The 22,145-nt window shown below is 41.0% G+C and overlaps 1 protein-coding gene across 1 annotated transcript in view; it reads right to left on the bottom strand.

The window, feature by feature from the left end:
- Positions 1-22,145, bottom strand: part of slc12a5b (solute carrier family 12 member 5b) — a gene marked incomplete at both ends in the record, with an annotated part of 39,336 nt that overhangs the window by 5,411 nt on the left and 11,780 nt on the right. The window contains 10 exons of the mRNA XM_080031808.1: positions 742-799; positions 938-1,036; positions 2,005-2,172; positions 2,260-2,471; positions 2,560-2,807; positions 3,000-3,130; positions 3,220-3,274; positions 5,310-5,456; positions 8,286-8,426; positions 8,717-8,820. Coding sequence (XP_079887934.1) covers positions 742-799; positions 938-1,036; positions 2,005-2,172; positions 2,260-2,471; positions 2,560-2,807; positions 3,000-3,130; positions 3,220-3,274; positions 5,310-5,456; positions 8,286-8,426; positions 8,717-8,820 — 1,363 coding nt within the window. The remainder of the gene's footprint in view (positions 1-741; positions 800-937; positions 1,037-2,004; positions 2,173-2,259; positions 2,472-2,559; positions 2,808-2,999; positions 3,131-3,219; positions 3,275-5,309; positions 5,457-8,285; positions 8,427-8,716; positions 8,821-22,145) is intronic.

Here is a 22,145-nt window from a genome sequence, read left to right on the forward strand (position 1 = left end):
CTTACGCTCTTGCAGTTTAAAAAATGTAGGGCACAACAACCACCTGCAATTCTTAGTTATTTCTGATACAATTGATCCCTGATTTCCTACAGAGGAACACAGCAGGCTTATTGTTTCTAGTCTGCAACATTGATTTGGTCGTCTGCAGCTTGCGAGGAGTTTATTAGATCCATGGGTTGAAACACTACAATAACATCTGGAGTGGTTTTTGTAAGGGGTTTTATTTCCACAGACCTCAGCAAACCAAGCTAGCTCAAATAAAACAATAATAAATATGGACCCCATTGTTAGTTTTAACACTGAAGAGGTTAAACATGTGTATGCTTATTCCTATGACATACAACAGCCTTATATTTACGAGACTGCTATAAGACACCAGGAACAGACAAGGGTTAGGTGAAATCCTCTCAGAGGATATTTAATTGTGGTGTTAGGTGGAGGAAAAAGGAGCAGACTATTCTTTCATTTTGGCTGATTAGCTTGTATAGTAGGAAAGTCGGTATGTATGGCTTGGGAGAGGGTAACAGAAACAGAAACCATCCAAAATAGTCTGTGTATCGAAAATTTGGCGGGCCTGTAGTGCTAAGTTGTTGCTCAGCTACTATTGATAAATGGCTGTATGTGGGAGGTGGATTAGTAAAAGATGAATTCTTTTGTTTAACATGATCTGAATATTATTTTGAGTAAAAATACTAAAAAATAAAGTAACTTGAAATGTACACAAATCTATATTTGACTCACTTGTCTCTAAGGACTACTCCTTCTATACAGGCGCCGAACAGCACCACACAGGACATGTCTGTAGAAAAGCTGTTAAGAAATATATAAATGAAAACATCATGGTAACCAGCAGAGGGGTAGGTTATAAAAACGTCATCAATCACAGCCTTCAGACCTACAATTTCTCTTTTATTGACATTGGCTGAATGAAGGATACACACGATAGACGTGGTGGTGATGGCTGCAATTGTGCCGATGGGGATGGACTTCTGAGCATCCCGTAGGTCTCCGGATCGGTTGGAGCCGGCCATGATGCCTGTGGAACAGGTTGAAACAATTAGGAGCTTTGTGCTTTTGAACCCGCAGGGAGCAGTGATGTTTGTTTTGTTTCCCCTCGTCTATGTCTGCTGACAACATATCACTAGGATCATAATGATCAGGTCCACAGAGCAGATATTTGCTGTGAATTTATTGAAGACTTGAACTAATATTGTTTTTTTTGTTTGTTTTTTAAGATATTTTTTGGGCATTTTTATGCTTTATTGATAGTGCAGAGAGACAGAGGTGAAATGGGGCAGAGAGGTGAGTGACATGCAGAGACCGACCGCGGGTGGGAATCGAACCCGGGTCTGCTGCTGGGCCCGGGCCGGGGGGGGGGGGGGGGAGGGGAGGGGACACGCCCTACCAACTGAGCTAAGGGCGCCCCACTAATATTGTTTTTAACAATACATTAAATCAAGATAGACTGAAACAACAACTTTGTGGGTAAGATAAATGCATCAAAGGAGCATGTTATGTAGCCTACTTGAGTTGACCGCCTGGATTCATTTATACAGAACTTTTCTTGAACAGGATTAACATTTTATGTTGTGATGGCATGCCCTTGATTATGATGGATTGCCCTGTATTAACAGTATAAAAAGTGGATATTGGCAATAAGTTGCTTACTTACACAACATGTAGACATAGTAACATCAGCATTCATTTTGAGTAGACTTTTTGGGCACACTTTTATTGTCCGATTAAGTCCAACATTCACTCTTCTTTTAGCTCTGTTTTTGGTCCCCACCAACTTTACCAATAAAACAACGGCACTTTAGTTACTAAATGCTCCATGTTGTTTTCACTAGCTAGTTGATAACTGTGTCTGCCTGCTGTATGTAGACATTTTATCCATTAGCATTATAAAATATAGACTAGAACAGCTTTAAAGATAGGACTGTAAAGCGGCTGAAGATATCTTCCTGTCCCTTCGTCCCTTCAGTGGGCCTATCTGGTGCTAACCTGTGACAGATGGGAAGTATATCCCGACCAGCAGGGTGAAGAAGCTGGTGATGTCAGACAGGACATATCGGTTGGAGTTGGTCACAGGACTGTCTGGATCAGTGTCCGTTGGTAGCCCCCGCTTCTCCAGAAACATCCCTTTTTCCAGGTAGTTACCAAACAGGTTCTCTAGATAAAGAGGAGCATTAACATGAGAATGTAAGTTGGATTCATCCGCAAAGCTTATTTTCATTTGCATTGATAAGAAATGCTTACCTGCCAGGATGCCGCTGGTGACCCCTGGGATGCCCTGCATCTCTGTGACTTTGTTGTTGGTAAAGTATTCATCACAAGTGGCACTGAGGTTCTCGGAATCACAGAAGGACCTCCAAAGTTTGGTGGTGACGGTTTCATTGTCTATTTCAATGAACTTTGCACAGACGTCATAACTTTTAGAAAGAAGTGTTCGATTCCCCAGGAGACAGACACTGTAAAGCAAGTCAAAAGAGCCATCATAGACACATACATCGGATAAACAAAGGAGATTTTGACAAGGCAAATTAGGTAGCCACTCACGGGAACACAGGGGGTTCGACGGCGGTCTGAATGACTCCGATATAAACAGCCAGGATGGAGGAGATGACACAGGCCAGGAAAACCAGCGCCAGCTTGTTCACATACTTGACCCCAACATACACAAGCAGCGACATTAGGCTCAGTACAATGGTGCCGTACACACGCATGTTGTTGAGGAGAGCTGCCTCGGCCTCCGCCCCCTCCAGGCCCTCAATCTTAAAGATAGCCATCTGAGGTACGATATAAATCTAAAAGAGTATAGAAAGATGGAGATGGACAGTTGGAGGCAGAGGAAGAAGAGGGAGAGGAGAACACGACAAGGTGTGGATTACAATCAAATTGACAGAAAAATGTACAGAGTGTTGCTTTGTAGAGCAGACAATCTATAAGGCTGTAAAGACAATATGCAAAATAATGAACATGCAAGTTATTTGACTTACCAGAAGAATTTCAATGCAGCCAAGAATGTACATGGCACCTGCAAAAGTGGTTCCTAAGTAGAAGCAGATTCCAACAGCTCCACCAAACTCAGGTCCCAGGGAGCGTGATATCATGTAATATGAACCTCCAGCTGTGTGTCACAAACATACTGGAGTCATTGCGATGCTCTGCTCACGCACAAATAAACTAATGCATCCCTCCCTCAGAACACCCGCTCACCTGGTACGACTCCGTTTGTTGCAATGGCACTCATGGAGATGGCTGTGAGCATCGTCTGAAACAAGCAGTACACAGGCAACAGGTAATGTATAGATATGGCTCATAGAGAGGCCTCCATAAACCGAGGGGGTGAAAAGAAAAAATATATACAGCCAGCACAAGCCTGACTAATTCGGCCACATTGAATTGTTCATCACAGGGATGACTACCTGGCTGGTCAGGCACATACTGCCACTTCACTGATACTATGAGCTGATTATAAGTACTCTAAGTAAGTACACTTTTAAGGTAATTTAAGCTAATTTAGCAAATATATTTCGTAAGACTTTTTTTTTGCTACATTTGAGAAGAAACTACTTTTTTTTGTCATCTGAATGTGTACAGCAAGCTACTTGTTACAGTCAGTTTAGTAGTATTTCATTTTCAGGTTTGACTTAAAGGTGAAGTGAGCGATATATTTATCGCTCTATATTCATACAGTGATCCCTTATATAATGTGCGTGCTTCGTAACACAGGTCTCTCAGTCACCAGCTCTGCATGTAATCGGCAAATAAACTTTTTGGGTATCCCACAACCTGATATCCAATCAGAAGAGAGAACGCTACAAATGGGCACGTTTCTCTGCCAGTGAACGCGCAGAGAACGACAGAGGGGTGAATGTTTATGCACCTACAATGGCGGAGCAGGTAAAAATCCTTCCTGGTGTCTGTTTTCATGGTTTTTATCATGTTTTATTGGACTTATTGATCTGAGATGATGCTAGATGACTCGCTGCTTGAAGACTTCAGTGCATTAATGTGGTGACGTAGGGATGAGGGAGGGGACTACTAACTGCAGTCACTGACAGGAAGTTACCTAAACGTACCATTTTGCTTACTGAACCTTTACAGTTTTTTTCGATTGCTAACCCACAGTGGGCACAACTGTAGCTCAATGTGCAAAACTCTAACTACACTATGCACTACCAACAGTCACTGGAGCTGAACAGTTCACTTCACCTGCAAAATAGGCTCAATGCAGCAAACACTATGAACCAGCCTCATTGAGATAACACATGCTGTCACTCAGAACATGCTCAGAGTATACACACTGGCATCAAACCCCAATACACAAATTACAAACTTTTAATCTTTACAGTTTGAATAATTTGAGTTATTTCACACAAATTACATAATATTTTCTTTGATGAAAGGGTGAAATTCTTTCACATGAAATTGTTTATTTTGTAACATATCAGTTTTTTTAGGAAAACAAAAAGAAATGAAAATCAGAAGTTTGCTTCAATAGATACACATTTTGTATATTTTATTGAAAACATTTCCAAATGTAGTATTTATCTGTGTAAATATTCTATAATTGTAATACAGAAATCAATTCCTGTAATGTTGTCATTTACTGTAAGGATGCAACTCTAAGCTGTTTGTTTGCTGGAAAATTCGTATTACAGATGCAACTTTAGATCTTTGCAGATTGTGTTGCACTCTCAACCCTGCCTCTCTCAATGAGAGACCATGATTCACAACAGGGTTTTCAGTGTAGCCCTTACTGTATTTCATCAGACATTACAGCTCTATGTCTTCTAGGTCTTCCTCCACACATCCACACTCTCACTGCCACTCTTCTCCCTCCAACAACCTGTCTTCATTGGTCCATTTCCAAAAAAATATATATTTTTGAGCTTTCCCTTTATACTGTATATATGTTCACTAACGTCTAAAACAAGACATCTTAGTGTTTCAGTTGAAATTGCAATCAGCAGTGTTTGAAATGCACTAGGCATTAATTCTGTTTTGAATGTGTGGTTTACAGTTGTGGCAGCAGTGTGTTAGCGTTTGAAAAAAAGTGCTGGAAATCCACAGTGTTGTGCAGGCTGTGGTTAAGCCATGAGATAGGTGTGTAGAGTTTTGAAAATTATGTTTAAGCAATGAAAAACGAGCTACAGTTTGGTCCGAATGAACCGCTGCTCTGCATACTGTTGTTAGAGTTTTGCACATGTCGTTCCAGTTGTGCCCACTGTGCAATCGTAAAAAACTGTAAGAGTGCTACACAACGCATTTACGACGGCAATTACTTGTGCAGTTTTACTCACTGTGGAGCAACACATGAAGACTATTATGAATGAGCCGAGGACGCCTCCAACCCCCACCATCCAGGTCATCCGTAGGAAGAGGATCACCCCAAAAATATTTTGGATACATGGCAGGTACACGCCCATCAGAGTGCCCAGCTGAGGAGCCTGAGAAACCACAAAGGTGAAATGTGAGAGTCAAAGTTGGTTTGTCTTCAGTTTTTAGTCGAGCTCACCAAACTTTCCACATGAATGGATTGAGATGTGGGTTGTAATCTGTCAGTGGTACACTTTGTTGTTCAGTTGCCTTGAAGATAGTCTTTGTTTCTTTGTTGTGGGCCAATCTCCTCTCTGAAGATAAATGGGAAGGCTTTGAAGTTTTATTTACGGTCAATTAAATTAAACATATTTTGCATGCATAAGAAATATCTGCACTCATCTTTCCATAAATTCGATGCTCTAAAACTCTAAAACTCTAAAAACCAAAACTAGTTTATACAGTATATCTTTCTTAATATCTGCACATGTGCAGAAAAAATACCCTCAAAAAGTTACCCTCTGGGCCAGATGTTATTATAAAAGTGGATGACTTTTTTTTGTGTGAAAATTAACTTCAGTTTTCCTCCTTCAAATGACAAATTGGTTCGAGTTCCCACTAGGAAGCAGGGGACATACCATTTTGACTCATTGGCAACATTTGAAACATTAACAACAAGTTATCAAGTGTCCTACTAAAGTCCACATGTTTTGGGGTCCTCATTCAGATAATGTAGAGGCTCTTTATGAGAGGAGGCATGTGAACAGAAATGAACTGAAAAATGAACTGATGGATCAAAGTTGCTGATTGTGTTTTGCCCACAGGGGAAAAGCAGATGACAGTGAGACAGTGAAGATTTTGTCTGAGTACTGTCTTCATAATGCATGACCCTTTAAGTCAGCATCTTGTGACCAACTCCTCATCTTTGTGTTATTCCCTGCAGTCTCCTTTTCTCAAGTGCAAACATAAAGGCCCTCTCTGTGTGCAAATGTGTTAATGGGTGTATCAATATTATTTCCACATGTCTAAGGAATTTGTTATCTGTCTCTATCATAGGTAATATTATTTTATTCTTTTACATGTAAATGTATTGTATTTTTATTGAAGAAGGGACTGGTTGGGATAAAGGTGGATTATGGAGGGCTGATGCATACTCTGCATACTATCGAGTTTGAATTCCTTTATTCATATAAACTGAATTTAATTTATTATTTCATGTCAGAGAATAATATGCAAAATTAATCAATGCTTGTATTGGTCTATTTTAGAGAAACTAGAAAGAAACCCAGAGAGGATTCAGCATTTGTGTGACAAACCCTGTTTTATGCTCCACTGAACAAACGCAGGATAACTGGACTTTAAGCCAAAATAGAACTGGATGAGGGCCAATACATGATAAGCCGATCAGAGAAAACTAAAGGGAAGTGAAGTCAGGTATGAAAATAAAAAAAACACAGAAAATGTTAAAATACAATGAAATTCAAATCAACAACGTTTGCTTAATATGTTGTTGATTTCCCATACTTTCCCTGGACAATACAGACTGTAAGCCTTCATTTTCATTAGTTCTCCATGGTAAATGTGTGTAGGGTTGATGAATTATAAGGAACAATGTAAAGCACATCAGAAATAAAGGAAATGAATTAAGATTGAGGACCATTACGGAAATAATTGACTTTGCTGTGACCCTGCAGCAAAGACATAATGTAGATGTAAATTATTTTGAGTACGAGTCCAATTGTCAGTCATCCCAATATTGGCGCAGTGAGGCAAACTGTACAATTACATTTTAAAAAGCCAAACTGTCAAACATAATGCCCAGTGCATTAGTAATACTGCTTATACTATTATTGTACTGATTTGGGCTACACTGATGGAAAGCCTTTTTCTTCTTAAGGCCACATTTTTCAGACATACATATTGAACATTGCTCTCTGATCCCTTAGTGCACATGTGTCAAACTCAAGGCCCGCGGGCCAGATGTGGCCCGCGAATCAATTCGGCCGATTTGAATCAATTGTGAAAAAAAAAAAAAAATCATATTTTTTTTCTTTTCTTTTTTTTCATTCTTCATGGAGCCTGTGCCATATCCGCACGTTGTATACGCTTCCAACTGTTAAGAAACTTACGTGGCTTACAGCTAGGAATGTCTGCTGAAAGTTCCACAGCTCAGGATTTTAAGCCATGAATTGATGAACTTGTATCTAAGAAGAGCTGTCAGTTTTCTGAGGGCTGTAGGCCAACATGTGGCAAAATAGCATGCTAATATTGATGATTGATTGTGTCAAGTGTCAAAGGATTAATGCCAAAATTATCTGGTTTCTAACTTTTGCTTTAAGTTACTATATAGCCAACTAGCTAACGTTAGCTAGCTGCTGATAGCCCTCCCCTTTTGTTTCCAATTGTGGCTTGGCATTTCATTACCAATGTAAAGTGTCATAAATAGCTAACACTGGTGCTGCGTCATGATTCATAAAAAAACAAAACATGTGATATGTTTTGAATGTGCAGAAAGTTTTGAAAAATCCAGGAGAATAAATATTGTGGCTCAATCCAGAATGCCTGAGAGCCTTACTGCATTATAGTCCTTTATAATTGTTTCACCAGGAACCTGAATGTTGTCTTTTCCTTTACCGAAAGACATTTCCACCATAAATTGATGCCGAAAAGGCACAGATCGGTGGATAAAAATCCACCAGAATGCAGGAAATTCAGTGTTTGACATTCAAAATTTTCGGGGGGAGCACCCCCATACCCCCCACCTATAATTTGTCCCCCGAAAAGCGAAAACTAGCCATTGTACGCAGTTTATATACTTACTTAAATATGATCTTTTTATTTTTCGATTAAAAAGAAGGTGTGTCAGTCTGGCCCTTAGAGTGATTATCATATCGTAGAGTGGCCCTTTGTGAAAATGAGTTTGACACCCCTGCCTTAGTGGATCACACACAGTACTTTACCTTGACAGGTTTTTTAGACGGACGAGCCCCCTCCTCATTATTCTCAGCCTCTTCGTGCTCTTTGCTGCCTGTCGGCAGGTTGGAGTAATTGGCCAGACTGCTGAGCAGAGAGGAGACCATTGGGATGGTATCCATCTCTTCCTGCAATGCACACACACACACACACACACACACACACACACACACACACACACACACACACACACACACGCACACACGCACGTACATACGCACGCACGCACACACACACACACGCACGCACGCACGCATACGTACACACATACGTACACACATACGTACACACATACGTACACACACACACAGGCACAGACACACACACACTCACTCACAGAAGCATGGCAGTTATAGTGTTTTTACAACCTAACCTCAACCCTTATGTTTTCGACTGTGTGTTCTGAAGGCTTACTTACCTCAAACAGAGCCATGTTCTTGCCGTCATACTGCTGGCTCTTCTCTGCATCACTGGCTGCACTGCTGTTGATGAAGGGACTGCTCTCTTTGGGGTTCCCGTCACCTGAAACACATAAAAACACCAACCAGCAGTTTTAAAGATTAAAGTCTTCTTCAGCCTGTGGATTCAATATTAAGTTTCATAATGTAAATAGCACAACGGCAAGCAAAACTCGTTATAAAACTAACACATACACACACACACACACACACACACACACACACACACACTCACACACACTTTAGCATTTCATGTATACGTTTTGGAAGCCACAATGATTTACAAACCAGATTTCAGTTTCTAAATTGAAGCCTCTAAAAGCACATTATCAGTTTTAATGTCTCTGTCCTTTTATAGGATTACGTTTGCACAATGAGCACTTCCTTTGTCTCATTTAGACACTCTCTTCCTCACCCCTATGAATGCTCATTAGTCGACATATTTCTAACTCTTTAGGGGAAAACTTATGTATATGAAAATAACTTCAAGAACAAATAAACAAAGTTTCCCCTTAGCCAAGGTATGCGGACACTACCTTGGGATACAATGGCATTAAAATGGCTCTATGAGTTGTGAGAAGAGCCACAACTAGGGTTAATCTCGCTGCTCCCGGTCATTGGAAGCAACACAAGTGTTCTCTCTCAATTCCCCAAGCTGCAGACACATAACACATTAATGTTTAAAAGAGAGTCAAACCCCACTCTCACACGCCACCCAATCCTTTGAACGATGGACTGCTTGCGTAAAGACGCGTTGCGTGTCAAATTGGCTTAGAAAGCATTTCAATTTGATGTAATTTTTGTGTGTTTGCATAAAGGATTAGAGCTTTTATCAGCTTTACCTGAACACAACACATGCAAAACACCGGAACACTGGTTGCATACCACTTTCCTCTAGACCTTCTCTTTGAGGATGTGAAAAGAGCTTATTTCAAGACCTTTGTGTCCTCTTTGTTTCAATAGTATAGGTCAAGAAGTTTTTTTTCCCCGCACCTTCTGTAAATGATGACTGCTTTTTGTGACACTAAGACTCAGAGCAAGTGTTTTATTTCTACTCTTAGCTGTAGTTTAGATTATGTGGAAACCAACCACCAGAGTATTCTGTAATCCACCATGATTTTTAAATCTGATTTAAAGCTCATTTCATTTCAGCCCTTGGCTTAGAGTGAAATCAGCTTTTCAAAAATTGCGGTTTAACAATGTTTTACTAAATGCCTGCATGTGTGTGTGTGTGTGTGTGTGTGTTTTGCGATATTTCATATAGTGTAAATTGTTCATTACCCTGCTGTCTTTTGTTGATGGGGGCATGGAATAGGCAGTAAACACCTCCGTCAATAATTACATTGTGAAATATGATTATGGATATATTAAGAGAAATAATATGTGTTGGAGCCAAATTGCTGTTTATGTTTGTTTTGTTTTGTTTATTTTAATTAATGATAAAGAGGTGTGGCCTTGGTGTCTGCAGAGGGTGGATAGCATAAATACCTGGCAACCTGGGATTAGATTCAGGTGGATAAGGAAAAGAAGGGGAGGCACAGCTTGCAGAATAGAGTCACAAAGAGCCAGTGTTTTTTGGGAAAGGAAATGAGGCATACAGTCATGATGACCAGACTGAGGCTGGGGCATTGCGGACTCGCATGGGACTTACAAAAACTTGGGAAACATAAAAATGGACTATGTGGAGTGTGTAAAAACAGCAAACAGTAAAACATATCCTGATGGAATGTACTGGACTTACTCCACAGAGGGAACATCTGTATGCAGCAGTGGAAAGCCTAGGCACAACACCGGTTACACTAAAGAGCCTTCTCCCATTGAGAATCAGCCTGGGACTATAAAAACTGTTCTGGATTTCATAAAGGCCACTGGATTATTCCTATGGAAATAGGATGGACTGATTGCGCTTGAAATATATATATTTTTTGTTTGTTTGATTATTTATTTATTGTCGGTGGCAGCAATGTGCGCAAAGGCATACAGTCTGCCGGAAATTAAAAGAAGAAGAAGAAGAAGAAGAAGAAGAAGAAGAAGAAGAAGAAGAAGAAGATTCGGGTGTGTAATGGGGAAGGCCACACAGTTTTTGACCGTGCTACGATGCTCGTGCTAATGTTTGTATACTGGAAAAAGCCTGTTTTGTGTTTATATGAAGAAACAATAACCTTTGGAACAGTTTGTGTTTTGTAGTCAATAAGGATAGTTCAAAAGGATTGAAATATCCAACAATACGGCATCTTCTGGACATTGCATTAATTTATACACGCGTCAGACTTCCGTCTAACACTTTACCCCTCGGAGTAATGCTACAAGAAAAGCCATTACATAAGTCAAAAACTAGGGTTGCGTTCCGAATCACATACTTTCTACTATATAGTATGTAGAAAAAATATTTAGGATGTCCCGATTCTTGTGGCCAGATTTAGGATGGTTAGAAGTACTCCGGATGTCCTACTTCATGCGGCCAAGATTGTTAGTGTTGAAAAGTGCATCCTATTTGGGCGATTCTGACCCACAATCCAGTGCGCACGTGAAGTGATGTAACATCGACGAAGCCTCCATATGAAAACAAACGGGGATGCGACGGATATAAAAGCAAGAGGCAAGATCAAGGCGCAATGTTATGATGAAATAAGAGAGTAAAGTATGTCCCGATAGTATGCCTACTGCACCCTAACTAGATTATTTTTATCGTCGGATGTAGTATGTAGAATAGAAAAAAGAAAGAGTATGCGATTCGGAACGCAACCTCAGTGTAGTCTGTTTGGCAGGTGCAATGAACTGTCAGCACATGTAATTAATCATATCTCATTAAATACCAAACTGATTTTCACGCGGTTTTCTTTGTTGCAAAGATCATACATGTAGCTAAGATACAGGGCACAAGTTTCGACGTGTTTTAATATTCATAGTGGGCTTAACAGTCATAGAAGATTCTGATATGATATAAGTAGCCAGACGTCCGAGATCAAAACGAGGAACATCCCCCGAAAAGGGGGAAAACGGAGACATTTCCAGTTTGACTAGCAATCTGATTGAAAAACCTAATGAGGTGTCAACAAAACGGGAACAGGTAGTTGTTTCTGTTTAGCCAGGGACAGGCAACCAACAATGGGGACGTCTGGTCACCTTTATGATATGTGATGTAGGCTATGATAGGTATTTTGCAAATCACACACTATACACTAAATATGATAGAGAAGCAGAAACAGATAGGGGCAGTAAAGTCAGCTATTTTAATAAGTTAACAATATATGATTAGGCTATATAGCCTATAAATATATTTATTCATTTACAGTGACGTCAGTCCTTTGTTATGTCTATGTTGAAAACTGCATCCTATTTGGGCGATTCTGACCCACAATCCAGTGCGCACGTGAAGTGACGTCACATCGACGAAGCCTCCATATGAAAACAAACGGGGATGCGCCGGATATTAATGTAGCCTATGTAGAATAGAAAAAAGAAAGAGTATGCGATTCGGAACACAACCTGAGTTTTCCATTGGAAACGGACTTTTAAGTTGATAAGTTTTGTTGGAAGACGAGGATCATAGCGCTCAAGATTCTACAGCTGATCAGTGGGACAACGTTGGATTTCCGGGTTCGCTGAAACACTGGTTGCGTTCCGAATCGCATACTTTCTACTAGGCCTATATAGTATGTAGAAAAAAGATTTAGGATGTCCCAGATGTCCTACTTCATGCGGCCAAGATTGTTAGTGCTGAAAAGTGCATCCTATTTGGGCGTATGCGATTCGGAACGCAACCACTGTTTCTGTGGATTGTTTGAACAATATTGAGACGATCAGTTTCGTTTGGACAGCTGATCGAGCCAAATAAAGGACACGGCCCCGCATCGTATGAGCTGGGGATGGACGAGAGGATGGCAGATCAAGCTGAATGGGACCCGGAATGACATCGCAGCGTTCGGGAAAGTGCCCCGGTGCACGCACTGCTTTAAGTTGGACAAGAGACGACGTACGTTTGTTGGGACAAAGACAATACCGAGCAGCACATGGAGAGCAGCGCATGGACAAACAAAGCCGAAGGACCAAAGGTAGGCCTGTAGCGCGCTACCACCTTAAATGGCCATATAAACAATTGTGTGCACACGGAGAAAAAAGAAAAAAAAAGACGAATGGGAAATAAAATCCAATGCATTGGTTCTGTGGGTTGTTCTATTGAGTAGTTCAAACTTTCAAATGAATAACTGAGTTTTGTGTTTACTGTGATTGAACTCAAGGTACTGTTATACATTTGATCTGATTGTATTTTTGAAAAAGGATTCTGATAAAGGTGTACAGAGTCAAATAGCCTACATGGTCAAGCGTTAGGTTGAAGCCCCCACGGCTGAAACACATCTTATTGGTGATGGTGACGCAAAACAGAAACAAATGGTTGAACCTAAAACACAGTCCGACGTGGACGCATATAATTGACAAGGTTGAAAATAAATCACAGGTTGTCACAAAACGCAAGGTCAAATTAACACCAAAGGCCTTAATGGAAAAACTTGACACTGCAAAAGGAGAGAAAAAGCAAATTGAATAAGGCATCTAACTTGCAAAAGGGCATAAGGGAGTTGATGCAAACTGGAGGATGTCAAAACGAGGTTCAAAGTGCTTTTAACCAATACAGCCCAGTGTTTCCCCCAGAAAATGTCTTAGTCAAGGTGGTCAATGCCCCGTGTTGGGGTAGGCGCGGCGCAAAGCGCCGCGGCGAAAATTTTAGGGGTATTTTGCTCAAAGATGCCAATGCGCCGTAAAGAAATAAGCAACTGTTTATTTGAATACAAAAATAAAACAGACACTGACCTTACAGTTGGCAATTTTGTTTGCTATGTGCAGGTACAAATTATGTGTAAACGTACAGACAGTACAAAGCACAATTAAAGAAAACTTCTACTGTTTTGGTGCAATACTATACAGACACACTAAATATAAATAATGGGCCATACACTTGTATGCACATCAAAGTGCAAATACAACTTTTTAAAGTTCCTTTTTGGATGGGGGCTGTTGTGCGATTAATGGTTATTTTAAGCCTACTTGCTTGATTTATTTTTAAATACAGAGGTCGTTTTGGAACATGTATTTCCCAATTTAAAACATAAAAATAAAGCAGCATTGAAAATTCAGAAAATAAATCTTCTTGGCCTACACTAGCATGCTGTTTGAAAAATAACTTTAAATAATAAATACAATGTGTTTTCCCCTTAAAATGACTTAATGCATTTCAAAGACAGTAGGCCTAGTTTGGCACTTCAGTAAACACTTACTGAAACTTGCCTGGGCCATCACTCTCATGCCTTCTTCAAACTTTTCTCTGCGCTGATAGGTTGTGTTGCCACAGTGATGTGGAGTCTTGAACTATTCTAGCTTTGCAGAGCACTTCTTTCTGTTCAGCTAAATATCCCCATAGAACTGCACTGCGTTTATTATCGCCACCAGTTAAATCTCGGTTTGCTTCTGCTCGTTTAACTCTCCCGCGTGCATGCCGTGGTCGCGCGCGGTACGGTCGCGCGCGCAAAGCTGCAGACACAGAGCAGCTGATAGAGAAACGCTTGGAGACACATGCTTTTTACCGCAAATCGCGGCCTTTCGCGCAGTTATGACCATGCACAACACACACATCGCGCTTGCTAGTACATTGATTGTGCAGCACAAAAAAAAAAAAAAAATTAAATAATTTTTTATTTTTTTGGGGGGTCGGTTGGTAGTCAAGGCGGGAGGCTGGCGTTGCTAAGGCGGCCGCCTTAGCTATAAAGCGCTGGGGGAAACACTGCATATGCAAGGAAGCAGCAGAGGCACATCATTCTCTGTTGCCAATATTACCTAAAGAGGAAAAGGAAAAGCATGACATTTGGTACAAAGCCAAAATGATCAATGTTGATTACTTTATCACTGATGTTAATACATGGATGGGAAAAGCAGAAATTTAAAAACCTGTGGAAAATGTTAACCAGGATGAGGAGGACATTGATGAAATAAATCCAAATGACAGCATTTCCAATGTGGAAAGTAAAAAATCAGGCCATAAATGCCATACAAAATCAGGAACCAGCATGTCCTGCATCTTCTACCTCCTCATCTTGCAGGCAGGCAGAGGCAGAGAGAGCTGCACTCGTCATTCATGCTGCAGCATTGAAGGAGAGGCATGAACTGAAGGAGCAGGAACGAGTGCCGCAAAAGAAAAGGGAAATGTTGGAGCTGAACACACAACTGGCAGCAGCTGAGGCAAAAATCACTGTATTAAAATCCCAGTCAACATGGTCGTTCACATACCCAATCAGATGGAATGGTATCATACTTTGATAAAGGAACAAGGTTAAAGGAACCCTCAGTCACACTCAATCCTGAAGAGAAAGCATATCAACCATACATGCAACAACAATCTATAGAACAACCAACCTATATGTTTCAGCAACCACCACCCAGGCAAGTACAAGTAGAACAATCTATGTACCTGGCACAACCGCCACCCATTCAACAACCCCCCTTTTGGCAACAACAATCTATACTGCTACCACAACCACCACCATTACAATGCCAACATGCAGCACAGTACAAAAGGCATGACAATGAAAGGACATTAGAACATGGAAAACCCTTGCACAAATCTCTCACAAATCAAACTGGCATTTCTCCTCAAAGCAGTGATGAATTAGCTATACGCAACCTACTGCAAAGACAAAATGAGATAGCAGCCATGCTAGTAGAACAGCAAACATATCGCTTATTACCATCCAGAGAGGTTCCATGTTTTGATGGGGATCCTTTACACTAGGACCTTTGTCAGAGCCTTTGTACATTGTGTGGAGAAGAACGCAAGCAACAGAGGTAATTGTTTGTACTTCCTGGAAAGGTACACCAGAGGTGAGCCCAAAGAGCTTGTGCGTAGCTGTCAACACATGCCTCCAGACAGAGGCTATTATATGGCAAGGTATCTGCTTGAAAAACACTTTGGGGATGAATTCAAAATCACAGCAGCATATATGGAAAAGGTGCTCAGCTGGCCATTAGTAAAGTCTGAGGACGTAACATCTCTCAAAGCCTATGCACTTTTCCTACGTGAGTGTTGCAACGTAATAGAGAATGTAGGGGAGAATGGGGTAATTTGTCACACGGGTTGGTTGTCACAATCGTTATATCTCGGAACCAGAAGGCGCTGTCAGTGAAATTTTGGTATGTAAATATCCAGAATTGGAATAAGAGGTCACCTACATAGTCTTCCTTGGAGTTAGACTGCTGAATTTGAGGTGAGACGACTGTTTGTGTTTTTCATGTCAAATTGAAAATATTTAGCTCCTCAGTATTTTTCTTCTAGGCTTTTACACAATGGGTTTATAACAAAACACTTGTTACCCATACAAAGTGTGAAGGGTAAACTATATTTTAGATTGTGGTTAGCAAGCTAATTAGTTGTCAGATGGTTGTTGGCCTTGATGCTAGCAATAAATTCAAGTTGGGGTTGGTCGTCACATTTTTTGGGGGGTTGGTTGTCACATGTTATCTCAAGGCTGCAGCCAGAAAAGGAACCCAATAATGAAAGAAATTGTCAAGCTGTATCCTCCCTGACACCCCAGAGAAGGAAAGAATAGAGCAGGAAAAGGCAGCTAGCGTGCAAAATAAAAAAGGGCAACAAAATCAAAACAACCCAGTGCATCCCAAACTAGACCAGCTGCCAAGGCTACAGTAAGTTATGTAGGCCTATTTGTCAACTTGACAATGCAATTAAACTTTCAAATTTAGTTCTACTTTCTTGCCTTCTTTTTAAGATTATTCCCATTAAGATAACATTGTGACAAACAATCCCATAGTGTTTGACAACCGACCCCTTGATGGGGTCGGTTGTCACAATGTGTAAGGGTGTCTTTGATGAGCCATTTCTTCTTTATTACAATAAGATAGAAAAAGTGAGGGGTACATATTTCAAGCCAACACCTTAAGCTTCAATTTAATGTAGGAATGACTATTGAAAGATGTTTAGGTGATAAGCAATTCTCACTAGAGTAAAAAGTGTGCCTACTTAGCCCATTCTCCCCTACAGTACATGAGGGAACTCAATGTGTCAGCAAAAATGAAAGCATTGATTGTGAAGCTTCCATAAAAGCTGAAAGAAAGATGAAGAGGCTCTGCATGTGAAATGGTGGAACGACACAGAAGGCCACAGTTTACTGACATTGTCACATTCATCGAACGACAGGTCAAAATAATTTCTGATCCAGTCTTTGGAGACATTCAAAATACACCACCGGACACAGGAAGCAAAACTGTGAACAGGATGAAATCACAAATCATCAAACCCAGATTCAAAGGGGACAGTTTTGCAACCACTGTGACTACCATCAAAACCCCCGACGTATGCTGCGTCTGCTCACAACACAGTTTGTGTATGCTGCTCTCAAACCCACACACTGGACCAATGCACTCAGTTGGAGAAGACACACAAGGACAAGATTGCCTTTATAAGGAAAGAAGGAATTTGTTTTGGTTGCCTTTGCATTGGGCACCTCAGCAAGAATTGCGATAAGCGCATGCCTTGCAAGGCATGCAACCAAAGTCATCCAAGTGTTCTCCACATTGACCAGAGGGAGAGAGTTAACAACACAGACCCAAACCAGCCAAGGAAACCATCAATGAGTAATGCAAGCATCTCTTTGCAAACATGTGGACAAACAGGGGCCGGTAGCAGCGATGGGGTTTTGTCAATATTTCCGGTACAGGTGAAGTCCAGCAAAGGGGATAAAATCATTCAAACCTATACATTTCTAGATCCAGGCAGCTCTGACACATTTTGCTCAGAAACCTTGATGAGAACCTGACTGGTAGGAAAACCCAAACCATGGGCCCAAAGGCATCTGTGTCCAGCTATATGCTCACAGACTTAGAAATTGCAAGCCTCACTGGGAAACAGTTTTACGATCTACCCAAGGTTTACACCGCAAAGAGGATGCCTGTAAGCACAAGCAACATCATTAAAGAAGAGGAGTTGACTAAGTGGCCATACATGGATGGTGTTGTCCTTCCTCGTATTCAGGCTGATGTACAGTTGCTGATAGACACCAGCACCTCAAAATTGCTTGAACCATGGGAAGTGGTTAACAGTCAATGGGCCATATGCCATTAGGACCCTATTGGGGTGGGTTATTAATGGTCTCCTTACAGGTTGCAGTGAGGCGCGGAGCGAGAGTGGCTGCCCCGTTGCTTCTGTCAATAGGACCTCCATAGCACAACTGGAGAAGAAGCAGAAGAAGTTTGACCAGATGCTTGCAGAGGAGAAGAACATATCTGCCCGCTATGCAGAGGAGCGAAACAAAGCTGAAGCAGAGGCCCGTGAGAAGGAAACCCGAGCCCTGGCTATAACCCACAAGCTGGAGTCTCTGATGGACAACAAGGGTGAACTGGACCGCAACAACAAACTGCTGCGGGCTGAAATAGAAGACCAGGTCTCCTCTGAAGACGATGTTTGCAGGAAAGTCCACGACTTGGAGAAGTCCAAGCGTACGATGAAGCAGCAGCTGGAGGAGATGAAGACTCAGCTCGAGGACCAGCTACAGGCCACGGAGGACGGCAAGCTGCGCCTGGAGGTCCACATGCAGGCCATGGAGGCCCAGTATGAGAGAGACCTGGCAGGAAGCGACAAGATGAGAGAGGAGAAGAAAATGTCCCTGGTCAAACGGGAGCGGCAGAAGTGGAGTAAGGAAGACGAAGTCTTGTGTACTTATCGCAGACACAGCAGCTCCACGTGGTTCCTTGGAAGAGTCCAGGTGACCCATCCTGACAGGAAAGGACTAGTGTGTTGCACACAAGTAAAAACTAAAATCAGCACACTGGATAGACCAGTAACAAAACATTTCTGGCTTCAAGTAGCCGCACATTAAATATAATTCAGAGAATTTCTTTTTGAGTTTTATATGAATTTGTGAATTTATTGGCTCAATTTTTTGAGTTTTACTTTGTATTGTTCATGCCCTCTGTCACTCTCAATTAGGGGCCGGTGTGTTGGAGCCAAGTGGCTGTTTATGTTTTTGTTTAGTTTATTTTAATGAATGATAAAGAGGTGTGGCCTTGGTGTCTGCAGAGGGTGGATATCATAAATACCTGGCAACCTGGGATTAGATTCAGGTGTGTAATGGGGAAGGCCACACAGTTTTTGACCGTGCTCGTGCTAATGTTTGTATACTGGAAAAAGCCTATTTTGTGTTTATATGAAGAAACAATAACCTTTGTAACAGTTTTTTTTTGTAGTCAATAAAAGGATTGATATATCCAACAATACGGCATCTTCTGGACATTGCATTAATTTACACACGCGTCAGACTTCTGTCTAACCCTTACCCCTCGGAGTAATGCTACAAGAAAAGCCATTACAATATGAAATTAAAAATAAGAATGATCTGTTAATGGGATTATTTATTTCATATATGCATAAATATTGGTTGGATTCTTGCTGGAGGCCCTGAGATACCATGTAAAGGGAGTGTAGTGTAAGAAACATATTGTGTTACACTCCAGAACATAAAAAATTCATACTATACAGTAATAAACACTGCATTGTTTTCCCCAAGCTATTATACCAGTGTATTTTACTCCTCAAATGTTAACAGAATTCATTCATATATTGTTCAAGCTTTAACTCCTCCTGCTCCTTCTTCACTGCAACCAGTGAATGACCTTGCTGCGTATCAGAACATGCACACGACTCACCCAAAAATCCATCAGTTTTGCTCATAGAGATGGTGATGTAATGCCTGATCCTTAAATGCCCTTTTCTATAGCTGAATAAAAAGCTAATATGTGAAGGGACAGTTAACATTACATGCATAAATGATGATACATTCATTAACTAACATTAACTAATCACATAAACACAAAAGGGACTTGGTCCTTTCTTAACAGTGAGCGACTGGAATTCCTGATATTATGTTATAGAGTTTTAAAAAAGGATAAAAAACTGTGTTGATATGGGTTTTCTGCTGTGACATTAGCAAGTGATCTGTAGCCAAGCAACTAATGGCGGAGGGCAGGTCTAATCATTCAGACATGTTTCCCTCATAATTATAGGGAAATGTCAATGTAACATAACAAAACTACTAGTAAAATTAAATAGCTCTTTTAGCCACTACTCTGGAAGCAGTGAGAGTCATGTATGTAGGCTAGGCCTAATCTTATTTCTTTTATTCGTTTTATTATTTCCTCTACTGTACAAGAGTGATGTTGCACAGGATACATTTTCTGACCCCAGTTCATGTAGAGGTCACCAAACAAATTGGTTTTCATAATTGTTTTAAAAGGGGGTGCACTGCCCGAGGATTTGAGCCCCGAAAAGTTTACTTGCTGATTACATGCAGAGCGGGTGACTGAGAGATCGGCTTTATGAAACCTACACACTACTGTATATAAGTGATCACTGTCTGAATGAAGAGCAATTTAACACTTAAATTAACATAAATAAAACGCTTACTTCACCTTTTAAGTTACTTATGTGTTGCTTAATTTGTTGCTGAGGATCCTTTTTAATTGTTTTTATTGCTTCTAACTTTTAGTTTGTGTTTGTATTATTCTGTATTCAGTTGCGAAAGCTTCTGATACCTGACAATACCGTAATACTGTCAAGTAGGCCCAGTGGGTACGCATTAGGCCTATTTAATTGAGAATTGAAAATTCAAACCAGAAGCAAAAATAGGTCATTAAAGCAGCAGGGACACAGTAAATGTAGGCTATTAGAGGTGAGAGGTGAGTATGTGGGTCTGATGAAAACATGTGAAGCAATAAAATACAGTAAAATAGGTGTGGGTCAAATCAGGACGAGCCACCCCATCTTTTAACCATATTAAGTCATCATGTTCTTATGCTTCTTATGGATTCCTTTGTCCTTGGGCATGCATGCACTCTCTTTCTCTTTCTCTTTCTCTCACTCTGACACACACACACACACACACACACACACACACGGACGGATGGATTGGAGCTAAGTAACAGAAAAATAATGTGTCCTAAATGTTTTGTTTGTTTTGCCATTAATGGATAACCCGTCTACAGCCACAACTTATTGATAAGAAGTCATTGGCTCAGAAACAACAGAGTTACAAGATCTGAAAATGTTTGTACTGATGCACTAAAGCTGGCTGGGCTGTGACAACGACTTGACGCACGCTGATAAAAAAAAGGCAGTTGGCGGTGCAGATTTGTACCCTTGATGTGACATGGCTATTACAAAATGGACAATTTATACCGGCTTTTAAAAGCTTAATGGGACGCAGGCTCTAGGGGATTATCTAGCAGCTGCTGGAGGCCATGGACGAAAGGCAGAAATGAACTTCTGCATGTGAGAGAACTGCACCACAGCTGCACAGCAACCTCACATACCTCAATCATGTTCACCTTGCCTGGATAACTGAGGAGATAAAGCTGATTCCATGAAGTCATTTGTTTAATTCAAATTCATGTCGTCTGTGTAAACAGTCTATGGCCGCACACAGACAAGTACTCTAGCATGCTCACAATTACAATGCTAAAATTATGATGATTAGCAAACCTGATCATCATACCACTTAGTTTAGCTTGTTAGCACAGATCATCCTGGGGAACATACAGTATCTCACAAAAGTGAGTACACCCCTCGTATTTCTTCAAATATTTCATTATATCTCTTAATGGGACAACACTAAATAAACTACACTTTGATACAATGTAAAGTAGTCAGTGTACAGCTTGTATAACAGTGAAAGATGCTCAATAGGGTTTAGGTCCGGAGACGAGCTTGGCCAGTCCATCACCTTTACCCTCAGCTTCTGTAGCAAGGCAGTGGTCATCTTGTAGGTGTGTTTGGGGTCGTTATCATGTTGCAATACTGCCCTGCAGCCCAGTTTACGAAGGTTGAGTGCACTTGCTCAGGGTCATATCCAGAGGTTGGCTTCGGAAAATAGACCTATGAATACTGCCAGCATTGCTGCAGGTCAGGTTTGCTGAAGACAAGCAGACTACGGACATGGATTACTGCAACCATGTCCTGTGGTCTGATGAGACCAAGATAAACTTATTTGGTTCAGATGGTGTCAAGTGTATGGGGCGGCAACCAGGTGAGGAGTACAAAGAAAAGTGTGTCTTGCCTATAGTCAAGCATGGTGATTGGAGTGTCATGGTCTGAGGCTAAATGAGTGCTGCCAGCACTGGGGAACTACAGTTCACTGAATGCCAACATGTACTGTGCCATACTGAAGCAGAGCATGATTCCCTCCCTTCGTAAACTGGGCCGCAGGGCAGTACTGCAACATGATAACGACCCCAAACACACCTCCAAATGACCACTGCCTTGCTAAAAAAGCTGAGGGTAAAGGTGATGGACTGGCCAAGCATGTCTCCAGACTTAAACCATATTGAGCATCT

The sequence above is a fragment of the Ammodytes marinus genome (assembly GCF_949987685.1).
Source record: "Ammodytes marinus genome assembly, chromosome: 7".
In the NCBI taxonomy this organism is placed as follows: Eukaryota; Metazoa; Chordata; class Actinopteri; order Uranoscopiformes; family Ammodytidae; genus Ammodytes; species Ammodytes marinus.